This window comes from Falco biarmicus, chromosome 8 (genome assembly GCF_023638135.1).
Source record: "Falco biarmicus isolate bFalBia1 chromosome 8, bFalBia1.pri, whole genome shotgun sequence".
Lineage (NCBI taxonomy): Eukaryota > Metazoa > Chordata > Aves > Falconiformes > Falconidae > Falco > Falco biarmicus.
This window is the reverse complement of record NC_079295.1, coordinates 26742906-26752497: the sequence shown is the minus strand read 5'-3', so window position 1 is coordinate 26752497 and position 9592 is coordinate 26742906. Positions and strand designations below refer to the sequence as shown.

Here is a 9592-nt window from a genome sequence, read left to right as displayed (position 1 = left end):
ATAATAGTGACATCTGCACCTGTATCCAATAGTCCAGTTACCTTCAACGATGTTGGTGATGCCTGATCCATAGACAGCGCACACACCATTTGTGGCCGACTGTCAGACAGTGTCTGTGTCCAAAACACTTGCAGTTGTCCAGTGGATCCAAACCCTCCAGTGCCCTGGGTGACCTGTTCAGTCCTAGGAACACAACTCATAAAAGGTACAAGTTGAGCAATGCGAGTGCCTTTGTCTATTGTAACAGTGGAGTGAGTGTTGAACCATAGCACAGATTTGTCCCTCATAGTGAGCATCAATGACTCCTACATGTACCATAAATCCTTGTACAGTAGCACTTGACGGTCCAATTCATAATGCACTTAGCCCTTCCCCAGTAGGTCCCCAAGTATCCAAGAGGACTTTATGTACCCTGTGTGTTGTTATAGTTACTGTGTCGGCAGTGGATAGTGCCGGCTGATCCACTGGTTTTCCCTGATAACCAGTCACAAAGGCTCGTGTTTGAGGATGGCCGAGAAATGGATTGTTTGCTGATGTGGCAGGCACTTGTGTCTTCGCACAACCCCTCGCACTCTTCTTGCCGTTCCCCTGTGGCAAGGGCTGGCCATTTAAGTGAAATTTAGACTGACACTTTGCAAAATGCAAATGCACGGTCTTTGCAAAATGACCGTTTTTTCCACATTTATGACATGTAACCACTGCTGCTCCTGCTGCTCTACCCGTGCCACCCTTTTTATTTTCATTAGAACATGCTACTTTAATGTGCCCACTCTGGCAGCAACTAAAGCATTTCTCGTCTTTTGTTTTCAAAGCAGTCATGGTTGTGGCCAGGGTCACCACTTTATGCTCTACAGATCCCACTTTGGCACAAGCCTGTATCATCGTGTCCTGGGTGGGGTCCCCTGGCAACGCCTCAATAATTTTTTGGCAATTGGCATTTGCATTGTCTCTCACGAATTACTAACACAGTCCTTAAATTCCCATCAAATACTTGTTTTTCCACTGCAGCTTGCAACTTTTCGACCAACTGCAAAAATGGTTCTCTAGCCCCCTGTTGAATCATGGTATATTTGGATATTTTTGGTTCAGCTAATTCGGCCATCTGTATTAAGGCTTCAATACCCACAGCCTTAACCTGTTCTAAAATCAATAGATGCTACTGTGCCTGACGTTGTGGATTAGAAAACCGTCCTGTTCCTGTTAGCACATCTGAACCATTACCAAAGTGCACATCATCTTGTGGAAACTGTACATTTCTAAGTGCTTGGGCATCAGCCTTCTGCACCCATATTGTTTTAAAAACAGCATATTGCTCCGGTTGAAACATGACCTGCACTAACATAGCAATATAATAAGGTGTAATTTCTTCCATAGTTAATAGTCTAATTAATTGAAGAGTCGCTGGAGAATTCAGACCATATTGTGCTACACATTTCTGCAAATCTTGGATTACCTTCCATGAACATGCTTTGTGTTCGTTCATTATCCCTTGTGCTGGGTCCCCCCTTGCAACAGGAGATGCCATTGTTACAGAAGTGTCGGCAGCAGGCTCTGACATTGAGATGTCTATCACCTCAGATAAATCCCAATTCACTTCCTGCAAAGCCTGTGCTTTTACCTTCTGCCAAAAAGTTAGAGGATTATATGGACAAACAGTAATACATACAGGAGGTAAATCACATGACTGCAGCATCTTTCTACAAGAGGGACCCCCAAGAGGTTTCTCCAATTGTTGTTTTGCTTTCTGGCCCTGTTCATTCTTTCTCTCCCCACCCCTATTCATCGGATTATCCCAATCATCAGGCCCTCCACCTGGGAGTGGAGGATACAGAGTTACTCCTTCATCTGAAAGAGGAGATGGTGGAGCCGATGGCTCTACTGGAATTGAATTATTGGAGTCAACTGATTCTGGCTCATTTAACAGCTCTGCAGATGTTTTATAAGTTTTATCACCAGCTGTCAGAAAGCTTTTTGTGTACATCTCATCACCAGAGTCCTCCCAAAGCTTCACCCTCCTTCGCGGTTCATGGGTTTTAGGGTGTGCTCCAGAACCTACAATCTTTTCTCCTTCCAACATTACATCCCCCGTTGTCCCCTTAGCGTCCATAATTTGTGCATTTCTCTGAGTCTCTTCCTTTGAAGGAAGCGGCACGGGGGGGTACAAGACTTTGCGTGGTATTAGAAGCTGAAGCAGTGCCCTGTCTGATCTCGCTGCACTTTAAAGTCTTTCAAAGTTTCATAAAGCAGACGCCATGTCGTTAAAAATGCTGCAGTCTTTGCCCCCACTTCCCCCCGTGTGGCACAGTCAGTTTATCGCCTAACTCTTTCCAAGTAGAAACACTAAAAGATTTGTTTCATATCCTTGTTCTTTTACTCCGTAACATTTTTCGCAATAACAACTCCTCCAACTGAACTCCTCGTTTTTGCAAAATCATTTTCCACATAGTAACGATAATAGTCTCTTCCTTACTTAATGAAGTACCCATGTTCCCAGCAGCTCACCTTATCCAGGTGTCTCTTCCAAAGCCGGCTCCGGCAGCTCTGCCCGCTGCTCTGCCGTGCTGGGCTCCGTCCCCGCGGGCCGCCCGCCGCCCGCGCAGTGCCAGTGCTGTGATCGCGTCGGGGTCACCAGGTGGCGCTGTTGAGACGGACCACGACACACAAAGAATTGTGCACAAAAGCCAAAAGGCCAAAGGCCCCCGTTTATTGTTCTAACAAGCCTTTTTAAGTATTTCTTAAGAACAGGTGTCTATACACGATGGGTTCACTCACAGACCATCAGTTCATGACTGGATGGCCTTTTCTTTGCTACATCTTTGATACACTTCTCGTACATGCGCATCTGGAGGTTCCTTATCTTGTTGACTCAGCTCTTCTCAGGTCTTTCCCAGGCTCTTCAAGGATACACGGGTATCTGTTCAAGGCTAATGTTAAGCTCGCATTCCGATCCCTCGGACCAGCCGAGGTTTCCCACAACCCTCGGATCCCCAAGCCCAGGACAGGTAGTGTAGGCTCAGAGCAAGGAGGGCAAAAAATGCTTTTAGAGCATTAGGGTTGAAAATAGGCCCATGATGGAAATTTAAGCACATAAGGTTCTTGGGCAGCAGGTTAAACAAGCCCCTTCAGGACCAGGCTGGGCATGGACAGAATGGGGCAGCAGGTGAGGAGGACCCACTCAAAAGAGCTTTTGTGCACCCTTCATGTGCCAAAGGATCAGCCAGGCAGATGCAGCACAAATGCCCTCCTGACCAGCATGCAGCCCTTGGCTTCTGAGGCACCTCACACAAAGCTCTGTCAAGTCCCTGGAGGCATGGCCATTTTTGCATTTAGCAGGAGAAAGAAAACAGTAACAACACATGTGTGGCCAAAAGAGAGGTGGGGGCAAAAGGCACGAACAAGTGTGAAAGAATCAGCTGTCCGGGTGAGCCAGACAGCTTACAGTGAGCCAGGCAAAGCAGGGACTGGGAAGACCTCCTGCCAGCCACCCAGGAGTGCCAGGGGAAGGTCTCTGCCCCGGCTCTGGATGTAGGGAGCAGGGAGGGGAGCAAGCAGTATGAGGGATCAATGTCTTTGCTCCAAACAGCAAAGAAGAGGAGCAAGAGTGCAAAGAAAACAAAGGGAGCAGGCATGGAGAAGACTCAATGAATTAATTTAATAGCAGTGTCCCACTTCAGAGGTTTGGGATCACCTGTTCACAGCTCTGAAGTGGGACGCTGTTTAAATCCGTGAAGCAGCAGCAGCAGGATTGGCACCAAGGTAAACCCAAATCCTCATTTCTTTGAGGCAAGATCAGCTTAAGGAAAGGAGGGTAAGAGTATCCAAAGTACTAGGGCATGTCTTCAGGCTGCTGGAAGCTCCAAGATACAGCCTGGCCTTAGAGGGGGATCCCAAGAGATACATGTCACAAAGCAGAGTGCTCTTCCCAGGTCTCCCCTATCAGCTTCTGCCTGCGTGAAAGCAGCTGAAGGACAGTGCAGGAGCTCCACCTAAATTCAGGCTTCCTGGGGGAATAGGAGCCAACCCAAAGCCTCAGTCACCAGACAGCCCTGACCTGCCAACGTGTTGACTTAAGCTTAATTTAGGTCTCCTGGCTGGGACTGGGAAATGTCCTGTCATCCAAAGGAACTTGCCTGGCCAAGCCCATCAGCTGAACAGTGGTCAGGGCTGCAGGAGAAGGAATGTTGTCTTCAAGGGACAGGGACAGCAGTTGAGAAGGTATGCTGAGAAGGGATGGGCGACATAGCAAGCTGAGCTCCAGACTGCTGTCCTGGTACAGCCTCATCGCTTGGCACTACCACGGCTCCACTGGGATGCTGGCTTCCAGGAAAGGTCCTGCCACAACTCTGGCTCTGCCTTAGCACCGCACGGGGCTCATTCCATTTGCTCTATAGGTGTGCATGTTTCTTGGTCGCTCACAAACAGGGATGATGGCTGCGGGTCCCCAGTCAAGGCTTCCTTTGTCCCCTGGGTCCTCTGAGACCGAGGTTGACGTGATCTGTCAGGAGTCAGCTTCTCCAATGCTGGTGACAGCCAGTCATTCATGCCAGGATGCTCTACTATGCACATACCTTGGAGACACTGCCTGTCCCAAGCTGTGCCACATGCCAACTGCCTTCTTCCTCCCAAGGGGTACGGTGCCTGCTTGCTACTGCTCCACCAAAGCCTTTACTGTTCCCCCCATAAACAGCTCTTCCCTCCCCCAGCTCAGCCACTCCCCACTCCTGCTAGGAGCCACTCTCCTTCTCAAGGAGATGGGCTTCTCGTTGTCCACTGGGCCTGAACGCTCCTCGCCCTCTTGGCGCTCTGGGGTAGGAACCACGCTCCTGGACTCTGGACCTCTCCCACCTCCCGCAGTCCCAGGGCCTGTGGTGGCCCTGCCAGCTGGGAGCTGCTCTGTGCTCACTGCGGTTGAATGCCAGGTTTTCCATCTCCCTGCCCTGGGCCTCAGCCCCCTCCTCCGGGGACCATCTCTCCACATCACGGTGCTCTGCTTTCAAGTCCGCTGCTTCAGTTACTGGTGAGGGATCTTCAGGACACAACTCCTTTCTTTCAGCCAAAGCAGCAGCCCTGCTTCTGTTGTGAGGCTTTGGAAACTCCTGGCTGTGTCTCCCACCAAGTCTCCGCTCTGGTCTCTGGCTGAAGCCTCTGGCCCCCCTGGAGCCATGGAGCGGATGACAGGCTTCCTCTGCCGGTTCCTGCAAGCCACTGCATGACTGCCTGCCCTGGCCTCTGGGGGCTGGCCTCTCCCCTCTGTGCTTCTCCCTCTTGCTCTGTTGCTGTCTGGGCACAGAAGGCCTCTCGGGCCGCCTGGGCTCTGCCCTGGTCTCCAGCACCCCGGCTGGCTCTGTAGCTGAGGCTTGACTGGGCAGCTGGGGCACGTTCACAGCACTTGCGCTCACCGGCATTTCAGAGGCAGTGGCTGCTTGGCCTGGATCAACAGCAGCTGGAGGCTGAAAGAAAGAAGTCACCAGTGAAGAAAGGGACAGGGTCACAGCAGATGTCCCACAGCAGATGACAGTGCTCAGTCCTGCAGTCCAGGGCCCCCCTTGCCAGCTCTCTGTCCCCAGTGCCATACCACCTGGAGGCTGATGAAGTAACGGTTCCTCTCTGCTTCAGGGTCAATGATGCCCCCTTTCTCTTGCTGTTTCTTGAAAATTAAGCGTAGTTCCTCCTGGTGCTGCAGTGTCTTGGCATCTGGCCTGTATGGCTCCTGAGTAGCAGAAAGCAAGGTGGGTTAAGGACTCTCAACATCTATCAAGGACAGGCAGCTGGCAGCACTAAGGGCTGCTCCCCAAATGCTCCTTTGATCATACAGCGCCCAGGCAACCTGCTTCCCTTTGCCACATTTGGCCAGGCCTACAGATGCACGTGAAATCCCTAGATGCAGACCCACTGTTCCTGCAGTGACTACCTTGGGACACCCTGCTGTGGAGCAAGATGCAGAGCAGCTACAATCAGGTCACTCTCCTGACCCTGGTGATATCCCAGTGAGTACGCCCCATGGCAGAATCACCTCTTCCCTAGCACATCTGCTCAAGACTCAGGGCTATACAACTAAGCCTGCTCTTCGTGGACACATCAAAGTCAGGAGAAACCCTGCTAGGTTTTGTGAACTGCCCTCTGGATGGGCCATCTAGGAGGACCTGAGAGCATGCACTCATTCATGCATTATAATGTCCCAGTCGAAGCTAGCCAGCAACCAGGCACGGCTGCACAGGTGAGCCCCTCATCTCTTACCAGCGGGTGCTGCGGGGGTGGTGCCGCCTTCAGAGCACAGAGATCGTAGACCAGGGTCTCCCGGCAGACAGGGCACTGCACACCGACTTCCTGAAGGGAGGCAAGAGGTGATACCAAACCCTGGCTGTGACCCAGCTCACATGCTGCTGGATAACACCAGCCGGGAAGTGGAACAGGGTGGCCTTATTCACACTTCTGCCAGGGTAGGGAAGACCATGAGGGTTCTGGCAGCATGAAAACAGCCTGGTGTCTCAAAAACTGCTATGGAAGGCGTCTCCACCATAAGGCATGCTGGTATTTGTGCTCCAAACCTCCTCTGTTAGCACATATGGCTTCAGTCCTCCTTAGTCTAGGATCTATTTTTCTCCACTCCAAAGTGGAGCATGTCATCTAGGCAGCACCTCTTTGTAAGGGTTTTGCAGGAAGGAGCTTTTGACTTGTTTCATGCTCAGCTGCGCTATTTGCTCTGTGGCTGACAACTGTTCCAACACTTGCTCAGGCAGATTTTATCACCCCAGAACACAGGTCATCACATTTATCCTGCTGCAAACCCCTGCAGTTCAAAAACTAGAGAAGGAGCTCTCTTTCCTAATTCTTTTGGTTCCAGAAGTCAAAAAACGCAACTCTCCCCTGCCCCCTCACACAGCAGACTCTGATCCAGAGATCCAATAAACCAACTGTTAAAGTACTAAAAAACTCATGGGGTAATTTTGCTCGGAAAGGGCCCTTGGAGATCACTTGGTCTAATCCTCACTTTGCTTCTCAGGGCAGGCACAACATTGACTGTGCTGCTGGGTCACGCTAACCCTTGCTCCATGTCCCAGAGTGGGTGACAGAGATGCCATGAGGGCCTCTGTAGGTAGCCAGGAGAGAGAGCCCAGGGCCTAATACCTGTTTGGGGGATGGCACCAGGTGCTGGTCTCTCTCCTCCTGCTGCATGAGGATCTCCTCCTCCATGTGCTGGGCATAGCGGGCCAGGCAGTGAGAGTGGAAGTAGTGGTAGCACTTGGTCTTGGTGAAGGCTTCTCTTTCCTGTGGAGGAGAAAGGGCAGCTTTAAAAGGTTTCCGAGCACAGGGTTGTGTAGCCTCCGCAGCTGAGGTGGGTTTTTACTCCCATGTCAGTACTGGCAGTGGGGAACTAGTGCTACTGCTGGCAGAGCCACATAACATCTTCTGCTGGGCTTCATCTCTAATTCCTCAGCTCTTACTGGGATACTGCTCCCTGTTCCAAGTGTTAGAAATACTCCTAATGTCAAGATGCAAAGTTTTTCTGGACGGTTTCTCTGCATGTGTTCCTGGGTAAGCAGCAATCTTCCCACCTGATGTGCTCTTCCTAGGTAGGCACTGCCTCTCCTTGCAGCCCAGGCAAAGCAAGCTCCCCTGTCTTCAGAGACATCAACACCTGCACAGATGTGTTTCAGTCCCTCCCGAACACAGGTTTGTTGAACTCCAGGTGAGGTCTCACCAACACAGGGAAGCTGAGATGCACCAGCAACTATACCCACACCCCACCCACTCCTTCGCAGATGAGATGCTCTGGCATCATTTGCTGTCCCTACACCCAGTTTCTGTAGATGGTTATCTTCAGGCTGACAAGGAGAGCAGCACACATTGCCTCAGCAAGGTTCATGCTCAGTAGTATCACCTACAGACGAAGGGGGTACAGCTGAGGCACACCCCGGTCCCAGGCTGGCATCCCAAGCTTTGAGCCACAGGCTCCCTGTTCTCTTGCCTCACTTCCCAGCCCACTTGTGGGGCCAGGAGACACACCTACCTGGAATCCATAGAGGCAGATCACACACTGGCCATGAGGAATGTTATTGTCAGTGAGAATCTCCTTCCCCTTCTGCAGAAGCATTAAAGCAAACATTTTACTTACTGGCCTGCCCACAGGCTCAGGGCTGTCCCACCTCTTGGGCAGTCAGGGACCAGTGTCTGTGGTTCGTCACCCTCAACCTCCCTGAGCTCTCACCTCGATCAGTTCGTAGAGCACTTCTGTTCCCAGCCTGGCTTCAGCAATGCTTATAAGAGTCTGGGAGATCCTACAGCAAAGCATCAGAAATACTTAACACAAATTTAGCCCCACCTTTTCACTGTCCCACATACCTGCTACCCCACCACGATGAAAAAAGGAAGAAAGAGAGCATTGGCCTTCCGGCTTTGCCTGCAGCAGGGGATGGGCACATACATATTCACGTGCTCTCCTGGCTCCCTACAAGCTGGTGTACTGGAAGCCTTTGTCCTCACTGCCTTACTTGAGCTCACCCAGCAACCTTTGGTTTTGGTGAATCTCAGGTTTTGTTTATCTGATGGCAGACCCTGAGCAGGTCTGGTGGGAGCTTTGCTACTCTTGTGCTGCTGGCGGGTACCAGTGTCTTTCTGCACACACTCTGCTGCACCAAGGACAGGAGCACAAATGCAATAACAGGCTGCCCAAGGACTTTGTTCAGTCCCACCTCTGTCAAAGCAGGACCAACAGCTTCAAAGGCCCAGAGGATTTAGATTACATTTCAACGGGACCACAGGGGAACAACCATCAAGTGGGCCCCTCAGCGTCAAACTCAGCACCAGCGGCTCCTATAACATTTAAGACAAGGTGACTTAAGGACCTGTATCTGACTGTTAACCAGACATGGGGAGCCACGTGAATCTGAAAAGCTTTTTCACTGGTTCTGCCTCCTGGATCTCCAAAGCGAAGGATCACCCTCTCCCCACCCTCTCAGCACTCACTTTTGAATTTGCTCATCTGACAGCCCCCGCGGGTTTCTGATTGAGATTTCTGGAGCTTTATCGGGATACTAGGAAAAGAAGGAGAAACACACAAAGCACAACAAGGAAGGCAGAGAGGCCCAGGGTGGGGACAACGGGGGGCGCGGGGGGCCGACAGCCTACCTGGGGGGGCACAGACAGCACCAGAGTGAAGCGGACGTACTGGGAGTCCTGGTCCTGGGCCGTGGCGGGGTGCAGGGTGATGCTGATCTCCCAGGGCTCCCACCTGCGGGGCAGGCCGAGGTGAGGGGCGGCGGAGCGGAGCCGAGCCGGGCCCGGGGGGGGTGCGGGCCGCGGTACGTACCTGTCGTGGCCCCGCGTCACCCGCAGCTCCTCCAGGTAGATGGACTCCAGCACCTCCACCTCCGGCGGCAGCGCCCTGCGGAAACCGGGCTGCGGTCAGGCGGCAGCAGCGCCGCCAGCCCCGCTAGGCTGTTGGTGCGGGGCACCGGGGCAGGGGAAGGGTGGAGGAGGGGAGAATGTTACCAGTCCGTCGTCTCCTCCTCCTCACCGGCCGCCGCCATGTTCCCGCGCGCCCCGGAACCGGAAGCTCGGCGAGGGCGCACGCGCGGGGAGGGGTTGCTAG

At 52.4% G+C, this 9592-nt stretch overlaps 1 protein-coding gene across 3 annotated transcripts; it reads right to left on the bottom strand.

Annotated features, from left to right (window-relative positions):
• Positions 1–3632: 3632 nt before the first annotated feature.
• Positions 3633–9578, bottom strand: RNF25 (ring finger protein 25). 3 transcript variants are annotated; one of them, XM_056350135.1, is made up of 10 exons: positions 9493–9578; positions 9311–9385; positions 9130–9232; positions 8968–9035; positions 8210–8279; positions 8012–8083; positions 7129–7269; positions 6238–6327; positions 5576–5710; positions 3633–5450 (listed from the first exon to the last, which is right to left on the bottom strand). In XM_056350135.1, the coding sequence occupies exons 1-10, from the start codon at positions 9528–9530 to the stop codon at positions 4725–4727; spliced, it is 1518 nt and encodes a 505-aa protein (XP_056206110.1). In that variant the 5' UTR covers positions 9531–9578; the 3' UTR covers positions 3633–4724. The 3 variants fall into 3 exon arrangements, with proteins under 3 accessions (XP_056206110.1, XP_056206111.1, XP_056206112.1); XM_056350136.1 differs by having other exon boundaries at positions 5579–5710; positions 9493–9577; XM_056350137.1 differs by lacking the exon at positions 6238–6327.
• Between the last annotated feature and the right edge of the window lie 14 nt (positions 9579–9592).

What these genes read in the sequence shown, in the direction of transcription:
- RNF25 (XM_056350135.1), bottom strand. Translation starts at nt 9,530, where the DNA reads ATGGCGGCGGCCGGTGAGGAGGAGGAGACGACGGACTG. An exon ending in TGCTGTCTGTGCCCCCCCAG is followed by an intron (nt 9,036 to 9,129) that starts GTAGGCTGTCGG and finishes TTCTTTTCCTAG; the next exon opens with TATCCCGATAAAGCTCCAGA. An exon ending in TGCTCTACGAACTGATCGAG is followed by an intron (nt 8,084 to 8,209) that starts GTGAGAGCTCAG and finishes ATGCTTCTGCAG; the next exon opens with AAGGGGAAGGAGATTCTCAC.